The sequence below is a fragment of the Corapipo altera genome, unplaced genomic scaffold (assembly GCF_003945725.1).
Source record: "Corapipo altera isolate COAL_440 unplaced genomic scaffold, ASM394572v1 89, whole genome shotgun sequence".
NCBI lineage: Eukaryota > Metazoa > Chordata > Aves > Passeriformes > Pipridae > Corapipo > Corapipo altera.
This window is the reverse complement of record NW_020884968.1, coordinates 330,170-356,330: the sequence shown is the minus strand read 5'-3', so window position 1 is coordinate 356,330 and position 26,161 is coordinate 330,170. Positions and strand designations below refer to the sequence as shown.

The window sequence follows — 26,161 nt, the reverse complement described above, 5'->3', positions numbered from 1 at the left end:
ATTAGTAGTATTAAACAGCTCATATAAGGATGAACAAGGACCTCGGGAGTCTGCATTATAAAACCACCCACATAATTGCTGAGTATGGAGAGAGATATGTATTCTTTCATGCTCTCCACAAGATACCTCCCCCAGGACAGCAAGGCCATCAATGCCAGGGCAAAGCACAGTGCCATTGTTTTAGTAACATGTTCCCAAGCTCAAGAAAATAAAAGAAACAAGCAGTGCAGCCAACAACCTCCGTGACCCGCATAGGAACTTGACCCTTAATAACCACTGCTGCTATAGCATGCTTAATACAAAACTGTTGTTATCTCGTGCCCCATATTGCAGGTCAAAAGGACTGTGGTGGGCAGGCCTTGGCTGGAAATCAAGTGCCCACCAACCTGCTCTGTCACTCCCGTCCTCAGTAGGATGGAGGGGGAAGGAACTAAGATGTAAAAAACCTCGTGGGTCAAAATAAAGACAGTTTAATAAAGCAAAAGTAAAAAAAAAAAAAAAAAAAAAGATTTTATTCTCTACTTCCCATCAGCAAGGATGTCCAGCCATGTCCTGGGAAGCACAGCTTCAGCATGTGTAGCAGTTGTTCTGGAAGGCAACCGCTGTAAATCATGAATGCTCCCGCTTCCTACTGTTTCCTCTTAGATGTTGTATCTAAGTAGGCATCATATGGTCTGGAATATCCCTTTGGTCAGTTTGGGCCAGCTGTTCTGGCTGTGTCCTCTCCCAAGATCTCGCCCACCCCCAGCGTACTGCTGAAGGGGCAATATGGGAGAGATGAGCGGCCAAAGCAGTGGTGTGTTAACTAGCTCCCAATGCAAAGCACAGTTCGGTGGGGACTGCTTTGGGGGAAATGAACTCCACCCCAGCCAGCCACGATACAGAGGCAGAAAGTGCAGGCGGTAATACTCAATGACAGAGAAAAACTCGATTAGAAAGGTGGTTCACAGAGAAGTGAATTATTGAACGATCTCCTGTGAAGTATTCATCTTTGGCTTATTGATCCTCTCAGTGTGAAAAGACTACAAGAAACGATGAATTAGGAAACAACCGCATTAGAGGAGCAGAAGCCTTCACTCCCCAGGTGACCTTTACGCCGTGGAAGTCCAAAGCAGCAGCAGCTTCCTCTGGGCGGGGGCTGTCGTGAGAAACCAGGGGGACAGTACGGCGCCTCAGGACGCAGGGGTGCCCGCGGCGGAGGCGAACGCTGATTTTCCAGGTATCCTGAAGACACCGCTACCCCATTTTAAAAAATGGCACTTCCTGCACTCCCGCTGCGGGGGGAGCCCGGAACCATCCCGCCGCTCCCCGAACGTGCTGGCAGCAGACGGCCGCCTGACACCACACCCCCCCGCCGGAATCCCGGACACGGGTCGGAGATCGCGGGGGAGGACTCCTCCGGGGGCGGGCCGGTCTCGGTTTCGATTCCCCGAGCAGGCCCCCCACTCCCGCGCTGACGCGGGGGTCGGGGGCGGGACGCGGGGCGGAGTATTAAGGGGCGACGGCTGGAGCGCGCCCCGGGGCTTGTTTGCGCACGGCGGCGGGGAAGGCAGGCAGTCGGGCAGGCAGGTAGGTAGGTAGACAGATAGATAGATAGGTGGGTAGGTGCGCAGATGGGTAGATGTGCGCCCGCAGCGATCCCTTCTACCTTCCCGGTAAGGGGAGCGGGGGAATCGGCCGCCCTGAGCCCGCCGGCCGCTCCGTGCGGGATGTGGGCGTGCGGGGGGAGCTGCCCGCGCTGCTCGGCCCCGCACGGGTCCGCGCCGCGGTCCTTCGCGCTCCGCAGCGCTCGGCGTGCGCCGCGGAGGGAGCAGCGGCTCCTTGGGTGTGGCTTCCCACCTCCGTGGAGGTGGTGTGAATTCCTGTGTGTTGGACCAGTTCCGGAGGGCGTCGTGCTGCTCCGGTGGGACGCTCGGGTGCGGGATTTGGTATGTGGGCAGCGGGGGAGGCTGTGCTGTTTGGGAAACCTGCCAGGGAATGTGTGGGGTGGTTGAAGGAGAAGAGTGCATTCCTGCTCCGGCCAGGCATCTCTGGGAGTGTGTATTGACCTGGTACCGTTTGCGCGGAGGAGCTGGGGGAGTTGAGCTGCTCTGTCCGTGCTTGAAAAGAAGAGGGAGAACTCGTTTAGCATAGCCCGGAGCAAAGCATTGTCTTCGGTGGTTTTGGATCCTTTCCCTGAAAAGCAAAACTCTTTTACAAGGTCGTGGAGTGGTCACTTAACAAAACAGACTTTTTCAGTTGGAAAGGGGTTTAGGCACTGTGTGTGCCCCAGAAGAATGAAAGCAAAAAGATCTCTCACTGGTTTCTGTGTTTTTTTCCCCTCAGTTTGTGGAAAATGAACTTCAGATTGATAGAAGTTCATGGGTTTATTGAGAATGGGAAGAGGTTTTGATTTCCCATGAAAACATGCAAGAGGGAGTGTTTCCTACCGGTGTTTTTACCAACGTGCAATTAAACTTGTCGAGCATTGGCTGTGAACTGCATAAGCTTGAAAACCTTGATGTTAGAGCAATCTTAGTGTGTTTTGTTGTTGTTGATTTTTTCTCTCATTCCAGATTCAGTGCCTTCTATACAAAGGAACTATGCAGGTTGTTTGTTGCTATTGCTTTCTTACCTGGTCAGAGAATCATAGAACATGCTGAGTTGGAAGGGACCCATCAGGATCACTGAGTCCAATTCCTGGCCCTGCGCTGCACAGGGCACCCCAAGAATCACACTGTGTGCCTGAGAGTATTGTCCAGTCACTTCTTGAACTCAGACAGGCTTGGTGCTGTGACCACTTCCCTGGGGAGCCTCTTTCAGTGCCCAGCTACCCTCTGGGTGAAAAACCTTCTCCTGATATCCAACCTAAACCTTCCCTGATTCAGCTTCATGCTATTTCCTCAACTCCTGTCACTAGTCACAAGAGTGAAGAGATCAATGTTTGCCCTTCCGCTTCCCCTTGTGAGGATGCTGAAGATGGCAATGAGGGATCCCCTCAGTCTCTTCTTCTCCAGGCTGAACAAACCAAGTGACCTTAGTCACTCCTCATAAGGCTTCCCCTTCAGACCCTTCAACATCCTCGTGGCCCTCCTTTGGATGCTCTCTAATAGTTTAAGTCTCTTTTATCTTTTGGTGCCTGAAACTGCACACAGTACTCAAGGTGAGGCCATACCAGTGCTGAATAGAGCAGGACAATCATGACAGGAACATTGCTAGGCTGAGCAAACAACTGCAGCAGTGTAAAGATCTCCCTCTTGGACTGAGTTAGGTCTTGTGTGGCTGAGCAAGACTAGGGATTTCAAGATTGTTTTTGTTTCAGAGAGAAACAGGAGGGTTGACATTTCCCACTGTTGTGAGTTTTTGGGGTTTAATTTGTATTGTAAAACAGTAATGACACTGTAAGTAGAGTTTTGAACATGCTTCCGCATCAGGTTTTTTGTACACAAAATGGGAGATGCAAGTCCTTTCTGAGTTTACTGGAAATCATAGGTATTTATATGTATAAACAGATGTGTTTCTTGAAAATGCAACTCCTCGCAGGGCTCAACCGTATGTTCTCTTAGGTATAATTTGTTACTGGTAGGTTACACAGAGGGGAGAATCATTTGAAGCTGAAAGAAAAGAATCATGTTTTGTTTCACTTAGCAAAACAGGATGTGCTGGGGAGCAAGGCCAGACCTGTCACTGCTGCAATCTGTGAAGCAGTCTTCAACGAAAGCTAGTCACGTGCTTGGGCTGAGTTCAACTTGCAAGGAAAGGAGGAAGGATGTTCCAAAAAGCCACCTATCCTGGCTGGGATAGAGTTAATTTTCTTCCTAATAGCTGGTATGATGCTGTGCTTAAGATTTAGGATGAGAATAATGATAAAGCACTGCTGCTTTTGTTGTCACTAAGCAGTGCTTACCCTAAGTCAAACTTTTTTCAGCTTACCCCACCAGCAGGGAGGCTGTGTGAAGGTACAGGAAACTGGAAGAGGACACAGCTGGGACAGCTAACCTGAACTGGTCAAAGGGATATTCCATACTCTTGAATGTTATGGTCAGTATATAAATTAGGGAGAAAGCTGACCAGCGGCTAGTGATCGGGGACTGGCTGAGCATTGGTTGGTGGATGGTGAGCAAGTGCATTGTGCATCACTTGTGTTGTTCTTGTTTTGTTCTTGTTATTATTATTATTATTTCCCCCTTCCTTTTTTGTCCTATTAAACTGTCTTTACCTCAGGCCATGAATTTTACTTTTTTTTGTCCGATTTTTCTCCCCCGTCCTGCTTGGGGTGAAAGGAAGGGTGGGGGGAGTAAGTGAACATCTGTGTAGTGTTTAGCTGCCTGTCAGGTTAAACCATGACACCACCTTAAATCCCAAATGATGTATCATGGCCTTATGTGAAGACCTTTCTCACCAAATTAATCAGCAGCGCATTGAGGTCTTGCCTATAAACAGAGAGGCGTCTGAGATTTTTTGTCTTTTGGTAGTATTATTTTTCCTTGTAATTTTTCTAGGGGCCTTGCCAAGATGGATGCCATTTCAGTGATGTGGAGGCACCTTAGGGACACACTGTGACATACAAAGTGGTCTGTAGGGGCCAGTCTATCAGGTTTCTGTTACCCTGTTCATGGATATAAAACTCTGGTTTCCTAGGGAGCAGTCAGGGTCTAAAGTAGGTACAGAGCTGGTGTCCTGGGGTGTGTGCAGCCACCTCTTGTTGTGGAAGGTGTTGTCTTGTTCCCGATAATGTGCTTCTAATTTTCATTTCCTTGCTGTGTTGCTTCTTGCCTAGTACCTTTCCTGTGTGCAAGTCAACCACAAATGCCTGCTCTAAGCATTTGTAACATTTCAGTGTCCGTGTCTTGGGGTTTTGCATGGGTTACTGCAAGTCAGGAGGGCTGGCCCAACACTTCTGGCCAGGTTTGGGTCCTGTTTCAGTGGTCTTGTATGTTGGTCATGCATCTGAAGAAAAACTGAGCTACCAAGCAGTGTCAACTCTGTGAGTTTGGTATGTGACTAGCTGGAGACATCAGGCATCTGGACTTTGTTATTAGTTGTTATTGTTATTACACAAATAGAAAGCAACATACAGTGGTAATCTGGTAAAAGAGGACCTCAGGAGGTCATTCAGGCGAGTCCTACCCAGAGCAGGGTCCTAGCCCTGAGCTTGGGTTTTCTCGTGTCTGTATTCCGCTTACTGCCCTTGTTTCATTCAGACCTTGCACACGTCTCTTCTTTGTCTGGTTTGTAGTAGCATTTTAGGTGTTACCAGGCCTTTGAGATGTCTGTGATAATTGCATCCTGAAGTGCATTTGACAATTGTTGATAAAGAGGTTATGTCTTGCTTCTCACAATGTCTGTGCCCTACAATCATCTACAGTCTACTATAGAGCACGTTTCCAGGGAAAACCTTGGTACAAAATGAAGAGCAGCTTGGGATTTTCTGTGTCACTCAGTGCACCACCAGCCATTTAACATAATTTGAAAGCACAGCCAGAACTGAGAAGTCGCACAGCTGACTTTCAAAATACAGAAATAGCACTTGCCTGTTAGACCCAGTTCAGGTGTGAATCCCATCTCAAGAGTGAGACGCGCTTTGTGCTGTCAAGGTGTGCTGATTCAGTGTGGTACTGCAGTGGTGGAGCTACAAAAAAGTAGTCTGGATTCCCCTAGTAGTAATTCTGGCTGAAACTTAGGAAGGAAGGGTATCTAGAAAAGCAAAACTCTGTAAGTGGTATTTAGGGTTGCTTGTGTCCAGTTATGGAGATTGTGTTCAGGTCTCCACTTCAGACTGAAACAACCCGATAAAGTTTTCTCTCAATTCACTTATCTTGGAAACCGTGTTCTTTGTCCTTTTAGGGGCAGACAGCTACAGAGATACATGCTGTCTTTGCCTTTGCAGTACTGTGATGCATAGGACACTGACCAGCTGTAGAACACGGAAGCAATAAGGGAACTTCATTTGGTCCAATTTGTGCTAAACTCAGGGCAACATACACTGGTAAGAAGCTGTCACTATACCGCTCTACTTGCCCTAATCCAAATTTGCTCTTGAATCTCATTCATAATTTTCCGAGTGATGCTGGCTTTTACTGGGAACAAAGGGTCTTTTGGCAGTTCCAGTTGCTGGTAGAAATCTGGCAAGGTGACTTCTTACAGAATTGGTTTTTTTTTGTTTGGGTTTTTTTCGTGTTATTTCATAGGGCAGAGTGAGAATCTATCTAATGATTAGCTATGTCTATCTGTCTGAATATATCCCTAATGATAGGGATGTCTTATGAGAAGCTCTAAATGATAGGCTTTTTATTTGAGTTGACCAGCTTCTCCAAGATGAGCTGACATTTTACAAGGGCTGAACACATTCTTTATGAGATAGTGGCTAAACACTCGATTAAAATGTTGTTCAGATAGTCACAAATAGCACTATGACCTTTTCCAGACTAAACAGATCCATGAGGATGTCCATGTCTAAATTTCAGCTTCTTTCTTCTCTTCTGTGAGAGATATCCAAATGTGCTGCTTGTAGCCTGGTTGGTTATAACCTGTTCGTTTTTGTCTCTACTGTTTCTCCAGGGCCTCCTCTGAAAGTACAGGTGATCTCCAGATTTTTCATTTGACTTTTCAGCATTCAGTGGAAAAGCAAGACTGAAAGAAGGAAATTTTTTCCTGCTTTTCACTGCCAAGGTTATTCAAAGGTTATGTATTCAAAGGTGACTGTGTTCTGTAACTATATCTTTGGTAGCTGTTGTTGTCAGGAAAACAGGTAAAACTGGCTAACAGTTATGGCCTGCTAGAACCTTCTCATCCTGTGTTTTTCCTCTCTTTTACTGACTCTGCCCTGACATTCACATATGCCTTTATAAGGTTATAATGAAAGTCATAATGAAAATGTCATTTGGAAAACTGGCATGCAGTGTCCTTTTGGTAAGTGACTGTGGGACTGCCTGGACAAGTGGTGCCAGTGGTGGGCACGTGGCTGGAGGGGTCCCTCTGATGTAGAAGGCAGGGTGATGTGATGGTTCCTTCTTGGTGGCACCATGCTCTGAGTCAGCATGCTATTGTTGAGCAAGAGCTAATGAGAACCCTGTGGTTTCCCGTTGAAAAAACATGAATTATTTGAATGCCGATGAAATTTATTTGGTTGTCACTCAGCCACAGTTTAGATGCATTGTTGGGGTTTTTTTTCTCCCTACTTATTGCCGGTTTCTAATGTCTGCCTTTTAGGCTAAGGAGGAAGAAGGAGTTTATTCCTCTGCTTAATAGGATTGAGGAAAGCACCATCTTTAGAACTCATATTTCCTGAAAATATGGGGATTCTCATTTGTAACCACTATTTTAATTCAGATGCAGAGCTTCTTAGGTTGCTGTACTTCATTTGTTGCTTGCATTATGGAAATCTACTGTACCTCAAGAATAAAAGCATAATTCTACCAGTGAGTAATGCCATAGGGATGAATCCTTAAACTTTAACTTGCAGTATCAACAGTGATTAAAAGCATGACTGTGTAGACCTTCTGCTTTTTCTCTGTAAATTAAACAGTGTCGCACAGTTTCTTATTTAAAAATGTGTAAAGCAAATGCAGACAAAAACTGACTGCTTGCACTCACTCAGATTTATAAAGTTTTTAGTATTGCCAGCTTCAGATATTCAGAAAGCACAAGCTGGCCTCTTGAGACTGATAGCTGGCATAAGGAACACAACATTTTTCAATAATGACAAATGGGTCTTCTGGGCAGTCTTTGTCCATGTTTTCAAGCTTATGTTCTGAAGCAAGAAGAATAAAAACTTAGCCTCGTAACTCCTCTAAAGCTACCCTGCTTCTGACTGCAGTCTGAACGAAGCAGTTCAGTGGGACACTGACCATCACAATAACATAAGAGTTGGCAGTGTGTGAAGTAAATAGAAATTTTGACCACTGGCAGCAGTAGGGCTTGGAGCCTTTAGTTTCTGACTGAACCATATAATCTTTCATTTTAATTCTTCGAGTAAAAATTAAAGTGCCTCTTGTTGCTGTCATTGCAGTCATAAAAAAAGTAAATGGAGTAGACCGTGTTGTCTGTTTGGTGGGTTTGTTTTTTTTAAATTTTATTTTTCTTAATTTTGGTTTTATTTCTGTGATCTCAACAATGTACAGGGAAAGATTTCCCAGACCTTAGGGTGTCCCCACACCTTTATGTGTTCATAGCTTAGGAGGAATCCCTGTTTTATGAGGGGAGCTCTGTCTGACTGGGATGGAGTCAACTTTATTCAGAGTGGGTATGATGCTGTGTTTTAAATTTGTACCATGCTGTTAACACAATAATGTTTTAGCTGTCGCTGAGCAATATTTGCACAGTGTTGGAGCCTTCTCTGTTCCTCACTCTGCCTCCCAGTGAATAGATTGGGAATGCACAAGAGATTGGGAGGGGACACAAGTGGGCAAATGACTCTGACTGGAGGGATAGTCCATGCCATGTAGCATCATGCTCAGCAATGAAAAGGAAGAGGAGAGGGCTTAGAGATTAGCCATCCCTAGCTTGGGAACTGGGTGGGCATTGGTCTATATCAGGGAGATGGTAAATTATTGCTTTTGTATCACTTATTTTGTTGTAATTCTCTCTTCTTCCATGTCTCTTTTGCTTACTAAACAATTTTTATCTTGATCTACAACTTTTCTTGGTTTTACTCTTCCTTTCCTCTTTCCCCATCCCACTGGGGATGGAGGGAAGCAAGCACTTAGCTGCCCACTGGGGTTAACCCACAGCACTCAACCCAACAAACTCTTTCTTTGGTTATATTCAGATACAGCTGTGTAATAGACAACATTTTTGTTTAATGCTCCTCATGCTTGGTAGACTTTATGTAATAGGTCTTCAGTTAGTCCATTGGTTTGAGTTAAAATTGTTTATGCTTCAGGAAGATGTTAGGCTATAGCAATTCTTGCTGTGCTAGTCAGCACAGTGATTCTTTTGGATCATTAACTTAGGTGTCAGATTTGCATGCCAGTGCATCTCTTGGGTCTACAAACTTGGGTGTAGTTGCAAAAGCCTGCAGCAGACATCCCAGTTATTTAAATGATCTGCAGTTTGAAGTTTTGGCTGGGAAACTCCAGTGTTGGAAAAGGATGAGAATCAGGAGGAGCTGGAAATCCTGCTGCCTCCTGATCTGAAACAGGGAGCTTAGTTCCAAAATTTCTCAGCACAAGACACATTTGAAAGTCCTTTTTAAATGCATGTTTTGGTTGGGGGTCTTTTGCTGTACTGTGGAAAAAATAATACTTTAAATATCTTTTAAATACTGTTTATTTGTACTTTTAGTGGATTCCAAAGAAAAATAAGATAAAAATGTATTTCTGGGGGAAAAAAAAAATCACCCGAAGTAGAAGTGTAGCTTTCTTAAAAAAAAACAAAAACAAACCAAACCAAAAAACCCCTTGACATTCAACTATAAATCAGAAAACCATTGGTTTACATATACTTGTTCATGGATAAACTGGTGTGTAGTTGAACTATTTTGGTATTATTCTTGAGGAAAATAATTTCTCAAATCTTTTGATGCTAAAAAGGTGAAATCTGAATTACAAAAATGTGAGGTAGGACCTCTTAGCACTTGTTTTTTATTCTTTGTTCTGTTGTTCTGTTTTTTCCTTTTCTTCACCTTAATAGTGCTCATACCGTGCAGTGGAAAAAAGTCCTGTGTATGCTATGAATACACTTGATTTGCTGTCTGGAAAAATAGCATTTTTAAAGTATATACTGTATTCAAAATGCTCAGTGAAGTGATGATTTAATTTGCCTGGGCCAAATGTCAGAATTATTCCTCTAGCGTGACTGGTTGTCCTACCTCCACCACGTAGATGGGACCTCTTTTTCTTCAATTTAGTTTATAGCCAGGATTTCATCTGTTCTTGGTGCTTCCCTGGAATTACCGAGGTGATGTTTGGATTGTAGGCATCATCACGGGGTGTTTGTTTAATTTAATAAGACATAACTTCTGACAGGGCTTTTCCTGATCAGTCTGAAGCAGTTTGGATCTGAACTCTGTGGTTGCACCTGGTTCTTCTGCTGTTGCCTCTTCAGAGTTGTGGGCTGCTGCTCTGCTGTTTGTTTAGTGCAGTTGTCAGCCTGCTGAGCTCTTTTTGTGCTTGGATAAATGCAGAGGCACAGTGTCAGCCATACCTCATCACACCTCTGTATTCACAATACAGTAGTGGTTCTCAGTGTTTCAGGTTCATCCTGAGGAGTACTACAGAGAAAATATGCTGGTAGTGTTCCTCAGTTTGTCTGTACTTCATTTACCTAAAAATATCTAGTTTGCTGTGTTGTGAAGAGATCTTGCAGATGTTCAGTCCTGCTTTCACTGGGATAATTTTCTCCATAGCTGGTGCAGTGCTGTGTTTTGAACTTATTATGAGGATAGTATTGATAACACACTGATGTTTTAGTTGTTGCTGAGCTGTGTTTACCCTAAGCCAGACTTTTCAGATTCTCATGCTGCCCTGTGAGCTGCAGTGGGGTGGGGAGTTGCAAGAGGCACAGGAGGCTGGGAGGCTTCACAGCCAGTACACCTGACCTGAACTGGCCAAGTGGGTTTTCCATACCATAGAATGTCATACTGAGTATATAAATTTGGAGGGAAAACTGGCCATGGGCCACTCTTCAGGAACTGGTCAGTGGGTGAGCAATTGCATTGTGCATCACTTGTTTTCTATACTCTAGTTTTATTATTAGTAGTAGAATTAATATTTTCCCTTCCTTTTCTCTCTCCTGTTAAACTGTCTTTATCTCAACACACAAATTTTACTTTTTTTCCCGATTATCTCCCCTATCCCACTCGAGGAGGTGGAGAATGAGCAAAGGTCTGTGTGCTGTGTAGCTGCCTGCCAGATTAAACCACAACATTATGTTAGCAGGTTGTGAAAGGTTACAGATTTTATGGGTTTTGTTCCAGGCCTGCTAATACCTGGATAATAAGTAAATCTGTGTGTTCCTCTATGGTGAATTTATCTTATTTAACAGCATTGAGATTTGTGAGATTCATATACAGTTTTACAGGTAATGGAAACATCTTTTAGTCATAAAATCAATCTGCAAAGAATGATTCTACACAGGGCTTTAGCATTGGATATTCCTCTCTGTTTTTAATGTGCTGTTGTCTCAACATACCTGTAGCTGTTTCTTCTCTTGTGTTTGTTTCTATTATCTAGCTACTTAACCATGTGATTAGTTTTATGTAATGAACCTGATTTTACAGTTTTAATGATGAAATATTTTTTCATTAACTTGCAGTTGATGCTGGTTTCAACCTTTGTTTTCTTTGGACACTTTCTATATTCATTTTAATAACTGTTTAAAGTCTGATTCAGGGTCCTCATGCACTATTAATATACTACAGTACCATATATCCATGCAGTAATTAAGTTTCTAAGCAGTTTTGTATACATTGGATTATTGAATGTCTAGACAGAGGAGCTGGACAAAAAAGTCATAACTAAAGAGCAAGTAAATAAATTTTGTGTTTAATAATTGAAATGCATAGCTTCATGTATTACTTAAGCATATGAATGATGTTTGTTCTCCTGCATTTAGTGTGTGTGCACACATTGAAATAATTTTGAATCTTAATTTAAAAGATACAATTTAAGGCCTGAGGAGAAGAACTGAAAAAATGCATACCAGTGGTATATCTGGTTAGCTGAGATTGATTAAGAAAGATGGGAAGTTGAGGAGGCATCAAGAGCAAAGGTGAACCTATCACCTGAACTGTATTTTACTATTCCAATTGAAGCAAACAAAGATGCGCTCTTTTGTCTTTCTTTTCAAATATGCAAAAACTAAGTGAAAATTTAGGTCAATTTTAGGGATAGAAGTGTCTCTCTTTTGTTGGATTAATTTTTCTTTTTGCTTTTCATTAGCATGAATCCCATGGAACATGCACAGAGTATGAAGCAGGCCGGAAACCAGGCTTTTAAAAATGGAAATTACTCTTTGGCCATCAGAAAGTATGATGAAGCTCTACAAACACTTCATTTTTTGATGCAATGGGTCCCGTAAGTATTCTTGAATTATAACATGTAAACCATAAGGCAAACCTGAAATGTGTACAGTTGTACAGTTAATTCAAAACTCTATTTCTTGGCCTGACACCTGATTTTCTTGTATCTTTCGTCATACTCTTTAGTGTATCAGTTTTATAGTTAAAGAGGAATTTCTGTTCCTTGCATATATGTGGGAAATTAATTAATGACTTTAATCTGAATACTTTTCCATCAGTTATTAGTGTAATTAAAGCTCGAATTAATTTACCATAAATTAGATGACATGTTGTGGATTAATCTTTCTGTGATTTTGCCACGTCTTGGTCATGTTTGTGGCCTGTGGTTCTGCGAGTCATCTGATTATCTGTAAAACGATTTATGCAAGTTACTTTATTCTTGTTATTTGGTCTTTCTTAGTATTTTCAGGTATGTTAAAGGATAATTTTTCAGCAGAAGATTTCTTTGGGTATTTCTTTCCAGATGTTAAGTGGTTTTTTATCAGTTAACATCAGTTGCTAATATTATTAGTGATTAAATATTTGAGTATTATGTTAACTATTAAATATTCATTACTACCATATATTAACACTGCTGTTAACCTAATTTAACACCAGCCATTCATTTATTTTGACTGTTAACCGTTTAGACTAAGCAGTAAAGTAAGTCTGGAGCATATGTAGGGAGTGGGATGGAGCGAGGACACAGCCGAGCAGGCTCCTTTCAGTGCCTGCTCCTCACTGTCAGTGTGGCTTCATCATGCACAGGGATCTGGTCCTGAATATCTCTGTTACCATTGGCACAGGATTGCGTCAGGATTTGCTTGTATGCAGGAGTGTGCTCTGAACACATTCAGCGTGTTGAAACAACTTATTTGAGTGTAAATTAGTAGATAGGAAGAACATGAAGGAGGTAGCTCTGTGGCACATACTATTTGTTTGAGCACAGGCAAGACAGGCTTTCCAGGCTCACCAGCACCCTGTGGGCTATAGTTTGTGTGCATCTTTTTCCAGAAACTCTTGTATTCAGTAGATGCTTTATATACTTCAGTATATAGAGTTCTGTTAAAATGCATTTCTTTATTTCTTGGCTGATGTGGATTTTTCTTTGACTTCATCAACTGGTGATACAGTAAAATGCACTGAGGTTGTTTTTTGGTGACTATAATGTGTTTAGCATTCTTTCCGTCTCATGTTTATGTGTTCCATTCATGTGTTTTCTCCCATTCTTGGCTACTGGCTTTCACTGAACCATATGTAGGTGAATTGAGATTGTCTGAACTCTTTCTGAATTGCCATACTGCATTATTCCAGTGGGCTGGCTTTCTGCTTCAGGAGAGACCGGGTTATCACTAAGGTATCATTTAGGATGTCTCTAAGAGATTTTATAGCCAATGTTCCAATGATCTTTATTTTCTACAACTACATTTTTTTCCTCTAATTTTGTTAGGTGGGTGATATGTATATTTTTTTCATTTTCCCATATGGCTAACTATAAAATATGATCCTTTTTCAAGCGAATAAACAGTAATGCTAAAAACATATTTTTAGGTGTTCCCGGGACATAGCTGTGCTGATGTGCAACAAATCAACTGCCTTGTACTATCTGGGTAAATGGAATGAAGCAGCATTTTTAGCCTACCAGAGCTTACAGTGGGATCCAGAGTATGTTAAGGTATTCAGATGTTTAAACTGATGGGTTTTGCATGCCTTCCTTACTTTTTTCTTTTTTTAAAGTGTCATAGTCTTGTTTTTATTGTGTTTTGGCTTTGAGGTATGATAGGCAAATATAACATGAAATTCCAGAATCGGTGTTTGATTCTGTACATAAGCATCAGATTTACTCCTGTAATAGTACTTCTAATAAAATAAAGCAGATCTTTTTGCACCAGGAGTTGCTGGTTCTCTCTGGGTCCCAATGAGTGAAGCACCAATGCTTTCAAGGAATATAACAATTTTATCAGTATCCCAAACAACGTGATAGAAAGTGATAAAAGATAAAAATCTTACATGGCCTTGTGATACTTGAAACCTGGGGATGACACAGCACTAACTGTGTGTCTGGTCAGGCCATGTGCAGATCTCGTCTGTGGTGAAGTTCACCAGCTCTGTGCTCACTTGTCATCTTACAGAGCCTGGCTTACGCATCAGTCACTGACAGCACTCAGCTCTGGGATGGGGACTTAGATTTGAAGGCTCCTTTGGGCAGTATGTGCTAATATTCTTTTATGTGTTAATAAGTCTGCAGTTCCTGGGAACGGTACATGGCGATCAAGGTCATAGTGTATTTCCAGTGGACAGAACAATGCACTGCTCTTAACTTGTGATTAAGTACACATTGACTCAAATAGTCATCTGCTATGAATAAATAGCTGTTGTACAGTATTTATGATATGTAGGCATACTCTTGGATTGACTTCTGTGTAAAATAAAAGTCTTCTGGTCTGACTACTACGGACTCCCAGAGACTCCTGTAGAAGATATTTCATTCAGATATGGTAAAATTGCACAAATGCCCATTTAACTTGCACTGTATTGCAGCATGACAATTAATGTAATTTGAACAAATTAACTCCACTGTGACTCTGAGCTGGTACAGCCTAATTCAGTGGTGAATATAAACATCTTCAGGTGCCATTGGCTGAAAAATATATGCATTGTGGCAAATACAGCAAAATGCAGTGATGTGGGGACATAATTATGTATTCTGGACTTCGTGACACAAAAAAAATCTTGTCCAGAGGAGGTTGAAATACAGTTGCTAAAAGTATATCTTTCATCCTGTAGTTATTTTCCAAGTTTTGTATTCCAGCCTTTATCACTCTTAGTATCTGTGATGATATCAGTAGCATATTGTGGACTTCGAGGGATTAGAATAGAATAGTTTATTGCACTTTTTTGTTTGTATCTGTGTATAAGAAGCTGTAAAAATAGTACAACATGTCATTTTTATAACAGAGAATTTAGAAAAAAAATGCAACATTTTGTTTTGTAGTAAAGATCTCTGAATATTTTCCCAACAATTGTCTGTTGTTCTCCTTTTTTTTCAGGCTTATTATAGAGCTGGCCAGTCATTCATCATGTTATCAAACTCTTACAAGGCAGTTTTTATGTTTCATAAAGGTTTGGTTCTCCTGAATTCTTCTGGAGATCGAACTCAAATTGCTGATTTTGTAGCAGGAATCTTCATAAGTGTCAATGGTAAGCTCAAATTAAGAGCTTAATTTTTCTAAGAACCTTTCAGTAGTGATGACAACACAAATCCTTGATAGGATGTCCTTCATGAGATCATTCCTTTGGTCTTTCATTGCCTCAGGTCTGTTTGAGGGTTACGAATATGTTGAGGATGTACTGAACTTGGTCCAGTTTGTATACAGCAGATGCCAACAATTGCAAAACACTGTGCAGGGGGTAGTGTTGTCTCACAGGTGTTGCCTAAAATCGGCTCTTAAAAGAAACCTCTGAGACACAGTTTGTGAGTTTTAGAAGCCAGGCATTGTTTATTACAATGCACAGCATGCCAGGTGCCCTGGGAATCAGTTCGCTTAAAGTGCACACAGAGCTTTCTTTGCTACAGCTGATACACTGGCATTATATGATTATTCATTTTTCATTCCCTGCCTTCCTGTTATACATTCATGACATTACCCAACACTTTCTAGCATATGTACATATCCCTATAAGGTCTCAGAGGGATTTCACTGGGGGTCTCTAGTGGTCATCTGTGTCTCAGGTCCCTGAAGTTCTAAGTGATTGCCTTATGACCTTCTTTAAGACAATACCCTTGGTTATACATCAACCCAGTGCTGCCTGTTTGGCTGCTTCAGTTCCCTTCCTCATTGTTTCCTCACCTTGCTTGATTGGTCCCTTTAAATCACTTGGCTCAAGGATATGTAGTTTTTGTGGTACATTCCACTGCAAAAACTATTAGTTCTTGTTACGTCTCAAATCTCAGATATCACAGGAACATGTAAATTGTGAAGTAGTTAGAAAAGGTCAAAATTCAGGGTCAGGGAAACAAGACAGGAAATTTGGAGCACCAGATCCCTGAGGTGTTTAGTGGGTTTTGTGCAGACCACTCTGCTTTTCTTTTAGCTAGATATATTTGAAAATAATTAGAAGATATGCAGTTTAAACTTGAGTTTTCAGTACAGTGTATTCCAGTGTGGGGGACTTTTCTTCAGCTAGTAACGGACAGCAATGAAAAGAGGGAATGTGGCCTTCCTGTGGCACTGTGTGGGGTTTTTTTGAGCTATGTCCACCCTGTGTCTCCTTGCCATCTCCTCAGTCTCTCCTCCTCTGCTTGCTTTTTTGTCTGTTTAACAGACTTTGTCTAATGGGCCTGCAAGCATGCCAGGAGATTTAGGGTTGTGCCCCTACTGCCTTTCCTTGAGCTTGTAGCCATGTGTTTAGGACCTTGATTATTTTTAGCAGCATCCGTAGCTCATTGACCCACAAGTGGAAGAACTGCCACGAGGTTCACAAAGTCTTGGGGTTTTGAGGTGTTTCTTGAGGGCAGGGATTAATTTTTTTCTCCTTGTTTAATGAAATCTGGCCACTGATAAGAGGATGCTGTATCATTTGGACGGTCAGGGTTATTTAATCCCCCATTTGACATTCCCTTGGGTATTAATCAGTGCTAAAATCGTCACTGTGCAATAACATGGTTTAGTTGGAGACTCCAACTTTTGAAGTGCTCTGTATACCAAATAGTTTTCTCAACTGCTTATGCTTACAGATGAACGAATCTTTCCACCAACTTTTCCCCCTGCATATGAATATGTTTTCAGTGCAAGATTTGATGCACTGGTTTGGCAAGCGGTGATAGAAAGGCTGGCCCAGAAAGGGAAGTGGAGGGTAAGTCTGTCACCGTGTTACCTCCCTCTGCGTGGTGGGTGCTCGTCTTACCTCTTCAACATAAGCTTATGTTACCTTTGAAAGGCAAAACAGTGAGTATATTTTGTTGCTGCCTGGTTCAAATGTCTTGATTCTTATGACTTGAAAAATGCTTTTAGTGGTAAATAATTTCTGAAATTCATTTCTGGAAGGGATACAATGGGTTTGAAATCCTGCTTGTCTCTTGCTGTTGTCTGTCTTATGGTACCATCTAGAGCCATTATTCTTGAAATTTGAGAGGGGAAAAACCTACAAGAGTATTTGTAGTCCCTTTTACTTTTCCTTTTGGGTCACAAGCAGGATTTTTGAAATTGTCTGTGAAAGATCCACAAACAAGGAGCATCTCAGTGGAAGTACATGGTTGTTAAACAAAACCAGATCATTTAGAAAAGTCTGAAGGCGAATCATCTGAAATTATTTTAATCCTGTTTTCTCTAGAGACTATGGAAAAAATTGATCATTGTCACAATTGTACCTGTATTGGATGTTGATGGTGAGGTGCTGGCAGCCCGGACTGCAGGGCCCTGATGAGGAGTGGCCAGGGCTGCCCTGCTTCCAGCCACTCCAATGGCCCTATTCCAGGGCATGGTTGAGCCCTGCAGCCAAGGTGGAGGTGGCACAGGGAAAGTGTGTTTTAAGAAAGGCAAATACCTGCCTGGCAGAGTGAGGGGGAAAGAGTGAGAGAAACAGCCCTGCAAGAACCAGAGGTGGAGAAGGAGGGGGAGGAAAACTTTCATTGGTCATAGTTTCCCACATTCCACTGTGTGTTACATTAATTCAGTTGAAAATTAGAAAGGGAGATTCAATAGTCTCTTAAAATATTACAAAAAGATCCGAAATGTTGTTAGCCAGTGTTTGCTTCCCTGCAAGATCTGATGAGGCAGAGTTTCTAAGTGTGCTTATAAGATCACTAATGTGGGGGGTTTTTTTCAGTCTTGTCTGTTGTTGCTGTCTGAGAAGGAAAAGTTGCCCAGTAATCTCAGAGTCAACCAGGTATCTCTGAAGAATCTCTTTGAGGTAAAGTAGTATTCTCTCTTTTTTCCTTGTGTCTATATCTTTTCTTTCTATTTAGTTTAGTGAGAGATTTTCCATCATGTGTGCAAGAAAAATAAAATGAAAAATATATGGATGTTATATTATCATGCTAAATATTTTGTTTCTTTTCCTTTGAAAATTTTAAAACCTCTAACTTGGTTAATTTCTGTATGTAATTTACTATTTCCTTTTATTTGATCAAAAGAAGACATTTTTCTCTCAAATACAGCAAGATATCTATGTCACATTTCTAACTTGACAATTTAATACTGAAAGATGTCTGATATCAGTTAAGTTGGGTATGCTTTCCAATGAGAGAAACTTAGGATATGGGCTAGGATATTTTTGTACTGCGCTAGCCTGTCTCTGGACTGCTTCATGGTATTGAGTATGATCACAGGGAGTTGAGCTGGGTACAGTGCTGGAATTTTTCTTTCCCTCAACACACAGCATTTTTGGTGGGATGCTTTACATCTATGCAGCAACTGCTAAACTTTCTCTCTAAAGGCTTTGACACTTCTCAAATTATTTAGAGGATTTTGACAAGGTGGGAGCATGTAGTCATAGACCAAGTAGCCACAATTCCTGATGCCTTTCAGAGATGATGGCATCTGCAGACAGCAGAACTTGATCTCTATGATGCTCTCCTGAAACTTACTCTTTTCTTTATATTGTGATTCCTCATGTTCTGCAGCATTTGGGAACCTCCAAGCTTTCTGTGCTGGCAGGATAAAATAAAATTTTCAGCTGTCACAAACTGCCATGCTCACACGGACTTGCTGCTGGATGACTGTGCCTGCCTGGTGTCTGTGCCACTGGTACAACCCAGAGGCTCTGCCCACCTTGCTGTGTGACTAGGTGGCCTTGGAGGGCTTGCTGCTGCTCACCCCTGCCTTTGTGCACAGGTATTCCACCAAAACGCTTTGAGTGCACTAAGGGGTGAGCAGCCATGGCTTCTGGCACCTTGGGAACCAAGGTGTGGCTGGAGGCTGACTGTGAGCCAGGAGCTGCTGGGAGTTCACCAGCTCTGCAACTCAGGAACAGCCAGTGTCCATAGCAGTGACATATCAGCTTTCTAAAGGCATCTCACAATGCATGTGTCTCTCACCACACAGTGATTGCCCAGCCTATTTCAGCTGCAGTTAAGTAAAACATTTCTTACAGACTACTAAAAATTTCTTCTCTGTATAAGCATTTTTTGAGTTTATTCTTTCATTTCTTTGTGTGTATGTTAATTAAGTATAGTTCTGTTGTAAGTAACCTACTTTTAAAAGATATGGTTGCACGTTCATTGAGGAATTCCATTAGGCTTTATCATGGAATCATAGAATGATTTGGGTTGGAGGGGTGATTAAAGATCATCTGGTTCCAACCTGCCACGGTCAGGGTCACCTTCCACTAGACCAGTTTGCTCAAAGTCCTGTCTAGTCTGGCTTTGAACACTGCCAGGAATGGGACATCCACAGCTTCTCTGGGCAGCCTGTTCCAGTGCCTCACTGCATCACAGTAAAGAATTTCTAGATTTCTTACAGCACTGTGATTTTCCTGACAGAAACTTTAGAAGGTGTTAGCTGTAGGCTACTCAGTACCTTTGCTTGGCATTTACTGATTGGCAGATTAAGGTTTAAGGCATATTGATGGAATATGCCGGAATTTGCCGTTTGGCTGTTATGGTACTGGTGATACTTTTGTCATAATAATTTCAAATTGGGACTATTTCAGTTAGGTGCCTGACAGAGTGAGCAGATGCAATTCTGAAAAATAAGGGCAATGCAAAGGATATAAATCAACATCTCTCATAGGTTTGTTTTTAGTGATAGCAGAAGAGTTAGTGGATGGATATATGCAAGCATGTCTTAGGTATCATTAGCCAGAGGTGTGCTGTGTTAGTACCAACAGAGTAACTCCTCACACTGGCAATAAAGCATGGCAACACAATAGAAGACGCATGTAGAGTGTCTTAGTAAAATATTTTCCTTCCTAGGCAAGCAAAGCAAAATACTTCTTGGAGAGAGGAGGAGAAACGTGGGTTGCCTTTACAAAATAGCATGTCCTTTGTTGTTGAATTGACCCCACAAGTCTTACCTATTCTAGTGAGTTTGTTGTACACATGGAAGACTGAAAGAATCGAGATGAAAAATCCCTAAGCAGTGCTTCTCTTTTGTGAAAATTAGAAAATATGGCTGTCTGAGAACTCAGACTTCCCCTGCTGCCACTACAATCTCCCTGTAATTTGTTGTATTTTGATTTTTTTTAACTGTTCACAAACAGTAATTCTTGCCAGTGAAAATTTGGCATGAGGTATGAAAAAAAAAAAGATTTATTTGTGGATGTTGAAAGCATGTGTGAAGACTAGTATTTAAAAAGATGACAGGCACAAATGGAGAAATTATGTCTGAACACTGTTTCCCACCACCTCTTCATGTCCTGATCCTTCTGGCATATTGTCTCAATTTCCATCTGACCCTCCTCTGGACACCTCCAGAGTACCCTATATTGCTGTGCCCCTTGTAGACTATGCTTTATGTTCATTAAGTCCTTGCTAGAACATCTGTTTTCAGTTCAGCTGTCTTCTGCTCAGGCTGTGTGCTTTCACAGAATCCTAGAATCCTCAAGGTTGGAAGAGACCTTCAAGATCAATCCAGCACAACCAGAATCACTCCTAAGTGCCACAACCAGAATCAATCCCAAGTGCCACACCCAGATGCCTCTTGAACACTTCCATCTCCCTGGGCAACTTATTCCAATGCCTGACCACTCTTTCAGTGAAATTTTTTTTCCTAGTATCTAGTCTGAACCTCCCTTGGTGCAACTTAAGGCTATTTTCTCTCCTTCTTTCACTTAGGACATGGCAGAAGAGACCAACCTCCATCTCGCTACGACCTCCCTTCAGATGGTTGTACAGAGCAATGAGGTCCCTCGTGAGCCTTGTTTTCTCCAGGCTAAACAACCCCAGCTCCTTCAGCTGCTCCTCATCACAACTGTGCTCCAGATGCTGCCCCAGCTCCATTGCCCTTCTCTGGATACACTCCTGCAGCTCAGTGTCCTTCTTGTAGTGAGAGTTCCAAAGCTGAACACAGGATTCAAGGTGCAGCCTCACCAGTGCCAAGTACAGTGGGACAATCACTTCCCTAGTCCTGCTGGCCACACTATTTCTGGCATCAACCTGTTGGAGCAAGTCCAGAAGAGGGCCACCCAAAATGATTAGAGGAATGGAGCACCTCTGCTATGAGGAAAGGCTGAGAGAATTGGGATTGTTCAGCCTGGAAAAGAGAAGACTTTGGGTTGACCTGATTGCAGCCTTCCAATACCTGAAGGGAGCCTACAGGAGAGATGGAGAGAAGCTTTTGCAAGAGCATGTAGTGACAGGACAAGGGGGAATGGCTGCAGACTGAAAAGGAGTAGGTTTACATTAGATACCAGGAAGAAATTCTTTACTCAGAGGGTGGTCAAGCACTGGAACAGGTTACCAGGAGGAGTTGTGGATGCCCCATCCCTGGAGGCATTCAAGGCAATGTTGAATGGAACTGTGAGCAACCTGGTCTAGTGAAAGGTGACCCTGCCTATTGGGGGTTGGAACTAGATGATCTTTATTGTCCCTTCTGACCCAAGCCATGCTATGAAAGTCTACGAAATAGTTTCATTTTACAATGGATACAGCTTGTTATTGTTCCACTGAATCTTGTAATAAAAACATGGAAATAGGATTAAAAAGGAAATGCCTTTTGTGTATGTAAAAATAATGTGTTGTAATTGTTCTCTTTGTTGTCAGACTTCTGAGTTGTATGGTCATGGTGAGAAGGTACAAGGACTAGTGGAGTTAGTCAAGTGGCTGATTTCCATTGGGGCAAAAGCTGAATCCATTGGAGTGTATCCACTGCATGCTGTTATCAGACTGTGTATCAAAGCAAGTGAGTGACATCTGCAACTAAAATAAACCAGTGGTGGCTTTCCTTAGAGAACTGACACTTAGAGCTTTTTTAAATTAAAAAAAAAAAAATCACAACAACTCAGGTCAGATTATTAAGTATAATCTTGCATATACCAGCAAAGCACTATTTTAGAAATGTTTTAAACACTCTCTTTGATCATCTGTGCCTGATAGTGGTGGAAACCTATTACAGTTCTTCTCTTCTGTGATTTGAAGCAAAAATGTAGTTTGATATGGGTCTTTCGTAACCAGAATATATCAACTTTGACAAAAGAACAGTATTTTGTCCTGCCATCTCAGTGTGGAGCAGCAGTTTCTATGTCTGTGAAAGGGTCATGAGTCAACCTTAGATTTGCATCTTGCCATTTCATAGGAGAAAAAAATGCTAATCTATTTATGTGTGATTTTTTGTCATTTCAGCAAATAACCATCTCTTCAGGTGGTTGCTGACTCAGAGGCCAGACTTGAAGGATGGGATCAACCAGCAAGACAGAGATGGACATACCCTCCTGCATATTGTGGCCTCTTCCAATGAATATTCCCAGAAAAGCAGTAAGTACAATTTTTTTGTTTGTGTGCGTGTGTTGCTTTGTTTTCATATTAAACAATCAATAATGGAAGAAAGTTTCAGACCTTGGTGTTTACTGTTTCATGCAAAGGAAGAAAATGAGAAAGTATCTGAAGGTAGACTTTGTAATAACGAGTAATATTTAAACATTTCAACAATTCCTTTTCAAAATTGTGTACCTGATGTCTGACAATTTCCTTTGGTTTGACTGATTGGGATTTTCCCACAAGTATGCTGCAGTTTTTAGAATCTTAGAAGTTACCTTTTAAAGTTTGATGTGTCCTTAAAATAGGTGAAAATTTAAGACCGAAGTAGTAGTGTACATTGTCAGAGGAGGAAAACAGGATGCTTTCCTTCACATTTTCTGTGGGATTTCTTTTATGTTAACCTGGCTTTTTTCCTTGTATTTTTTACTCTGCTCACTAGGTGGCAACGGGAGACAAACATCAATGCCAAGATAACACCAGACTTGTGGGTCATTGCATGCAGTGACATTCTGGTGGCTTGCTTTAATAGTGTGAATGAAATGTGCACAACCTATATCTAAAGAATTTCATTTTCTGGAAAGATGTAACACATCTTTTGCAGCAGTTCCATCTGCTGCTAAATGACTTACACATTTGCAGAAGAGACTGTATATCTGTATAAATTTATTTTTTCCTTAAATTAAGGTTTATTTAATAATATTCATATAGTATTTATTATAGAGAGATTATGTATGTTAATATGTATTTATTAAAGTTTATTTCTTTTTAGCTATTCGTTCTGAACATTATATATCATAGAATCACTGAGGTTGAAAAAGACCTCCAAGATCTTCAAGTCCTGTGGTGCTGTGCCAAGGGTGGTGGTCTAACACTTATTTGCTCACAGTTGTTCAGTTTTCTCCTGCATGACTTGGTGATTTGGTGCTCCTGTGCTCTCCCAACTGTTCTGAAGGCATGACTACTAGCAAATGTGCCTCTTTGAGGCAAGAGAAGTACAGGCAGCTGTAAAGCTTCCCCTAGTAGTACAGTGTGGCATACTAAGAAGTGAGCATGTAGTCTTCCAGAATTTTAGATATGATGTCAAGGCTTTAAATCACTGTCATATTTATTGTGCTTATGTGTAATCTGTAATACTTGTAGTGAAATGCTACAGAGGATAGCAGTTTCTGTTGAAGACAATTATACTTTCAGTCAAAGTAGACATCTTAGTTATAAAGTTTATTTCCAAGAAAATCATGTGGTTTATGTTTCACAGGAAAGAAACTCAGTGCCTACCTGTGTATATTTATGCCTGAATGTGTGAAATATTCTGGTTTATCAAGTCCCCTTCCAAACCTTGTGGAAAAATACCTAACAATGCCTCATTCTTACGACACTGGAAGAATTTAAATCTTTTAAATTAAAAATAGGCTAGAAATTGTGCCAGGAAATTAAAAATAAAAAGGAAAACAGAACAAGACCCCTGAACGATGTGAATTATTCTTCCTCTAATTTTTATTCATGTGTTTTCTTAGGCCAAACAGAAGATGTGATCATGCTCCTGAATTTTGGGGTTGATCCCACTTTTCCAGATGCACGGTCAAGATATGTCATAGATATCTTGAAAAAGAACAAAAACTTTGATGCTGTAAGACAAGTCAGCAAGCACATTGAGAAACACACTTCCTCTGAGAAACAGACAGGTACTACAGGCACTGTGTGCTTTTCCTTTTTTAAAATTATATCCTTTAGGTACAAAATTGTTTTATTTTGAATTGGTAATAGTGGGTGGGTTTTATGTAACTTCTCCTATGAGTTGTCACCGTGATCTCCTACCAGTCAAAAGTGAATATTTTGTCCTTGCCTGAAGGCAACTGCTGTCTAACTGTTCAGATCAAACTTGGCATAAAGTGAAGTTTTTAGGTTCCATCTCAGTTTTCATGTGTGTGTTGTTGCATGTAAGTTTACTGGAAAACTGGGTTTTATTGTGCTTGCATCTTAGGGCTCCTGGCAGACAAACTCCCACAGTTTCTTTTTCTTTACTGCGGAGATCTCTGCTCTGGAGAAGGTTTTAGCCTAGTGGTTCTCGGTTAGGGGTTAACACCAGTACCCATGTGGCAGTAATCACTTTGGTTGGTGTTTCAGGTAGCTCAGCCTGTCTTTTGTGGTCAGATTTTGGGTGGGGTTTTTTTGCCATGCACAATCTGCAAGAGTTTTCCATGCTTACTGCAAATGAGAGGCTGGAGAATAAACCCCACCTTTATAACTAACAGTCTGAAGTTAGTCTCTTTTGCTAAAAAAATGACTAACCTTGTCTGTCTCTTTTGTCCTATGGGGTAAAGCTACTGTTTTGTTTGGTCTTTGATGTAGCTAAATTCCTCAAAGCTTTTAGGCCAAGTCCTTCAGTGTTTATTTAAGGGCATTTATTGGGACATCATTTAAAATCTGCTATTGCCCATTACATAAGTATCTCTTAATCTTGTAGATATCGTTTTGGTCTGATGGATTTTTTTGGTTTTGTTTTCTTCTAAGAGGACAAATTATTTTATGGCTGTATTTTGTAAATGGTGCTGTGGAATCAGACAGGCTCAGGTCATCTGACTAAAACTGTATACTGAAAACATTACTGGGTTTAGTCATCTACTCTAAATTCTGAACAGTGATCTAATTGTGAGGCAGCATTTTCCTGCTTTTGTACAGATCAACTTTAAAACTATTACAGTTTCCAGTCTAGGGTATTATGGTAAAGAGTGTCATAGTTTTACCTCAACTGGCAACTAAGTACCATTCAGGCTCTTGCTCACTTCCCCCTCTCTCCCATGGTGCATTGAGATAAGACCAGTTCAATAATTGAAAGAAAGTAAATTAGTAGTAGTAGTATTAAAAATGGTGACAAGGAGAAAGGAATAAAACGCAAGAAACAAAAGTGTTGCACAGTACAGTTGCTCACACCCTGCTAACCGATGCCCAGCCTGTCCCCAAGCAGTGATGGGCCCCTCATAGCCAATTTCCCCCAGTTTATGTACTGAACATGACATTATGTGGGGTATGGAATATTCCTGTGGCCAGTTCAGGTCAGCTGTCTTGGCCATGTTCCCTCCCATCTTCTGGTGCACCTGTGCAATGGCAGAGCACGGGACACTGGGAAGGCTTTGTTACAGGGTAAGCACTGCTCACAGCCAAAACATCAGTGTGTTATCAACCTTATCCTCATCCTATATCCAAAGCATGGCACTGTACCAGCTACTAAGAAGAAAAATAACACTGTCCCAGGCAAAGCCAGGACAAGAGTGTTTTGGATGAAAGTATCAAATATACTTTGGGATGAGAAATCCATCACAGGACTGGCATTGGCAGTAAGTTTCAACCGTCTGATTTTAATCTGCCACTACAGGTTCCTTAAAGCCCTGAGATGTAATGCATTGCAGTCTTGCCCTGAAAACGTGCCATCAAGGAAATGGGTTTTCAATTTCTGTAATGTTTTGCAGGGGGGAAAGAAAGTGCCATAGCTGCTACAGATTCTCTCCGGGACGTTGTGGAGCAGTTTGTCCAGTTCTACAGGTTTGAAAATGGAGCACATAATAAAAATGTATTGAAGGAAGGTGCTGTTAAGGGATTTCTGAAACTGCTGTCTTCTTTGGAAGGTACAGTGAGTTCACATTTCTCCCTTTCACAAAACTTAGTTGCTGTGAAAAATGCGTTTGATGCTAACACATGCATTTTGCCCTTTTACTCTTCCCGTCTCCTTCTCCGTCTCCTTCTCCGTCTCCTTCTCCGTCTCCTTC

At 41.5% G+C, this 26,161-nt stretch overlaps 1 protein-coding gene across 1 annotated transcript in view; it reads left to right on the top strand.

Moving 5' to 3' along the window:
* Nucleotides 1-1,508: 1,508 nt before the first annotated feature.
* The window catches only part of TRANK1 (tetratricopeptide repeat and ankyrin repeat containing 1), a 52,627-nt gene continuing 27,974 nt past the window's right edge, over nucleotides 1,509-26,161 (top strand). Inside the window, 11 exon segments of the mRNA XM_027665036.1 lie at nucleotides 1,509-1,569; nucleotides 11,862-11,996; nucleotides 13,532-13,655; nucleotides 15,031-15,181; nucleotides 16,719-16,837; nucleotides 17,810-17,893; nucleotides 21,684-21,822; nucleotides 22,263-22,394; nucleotides 23,912-24,079; nucleotides 25,865-26,138; nucleotides 26,140-26,161. The exon segment at nucleotides 26,140-26,161 is cut by the window's right edge and continues 76 nt beyond it. Of these exon segments, the coding sequence (XP_027520837.1) occupies nucleotides 11,863-11,996; nucleotides 13,532-13,655; nucleotides 15,031-15,181; nucleotides 16,719-16,837; nucleotides 17,810-17,893; nucleotides 21,684-21,822; nucleotides 22,263-22,394; nucleotides 23,912-24,079; nucleotides 25,865-26,138; nucleotides 26,140-26,161 (1,347 nt within the window). The 5' untranslated portion in view covers nucleotides 1,509-1,569; nucleotide 11,862.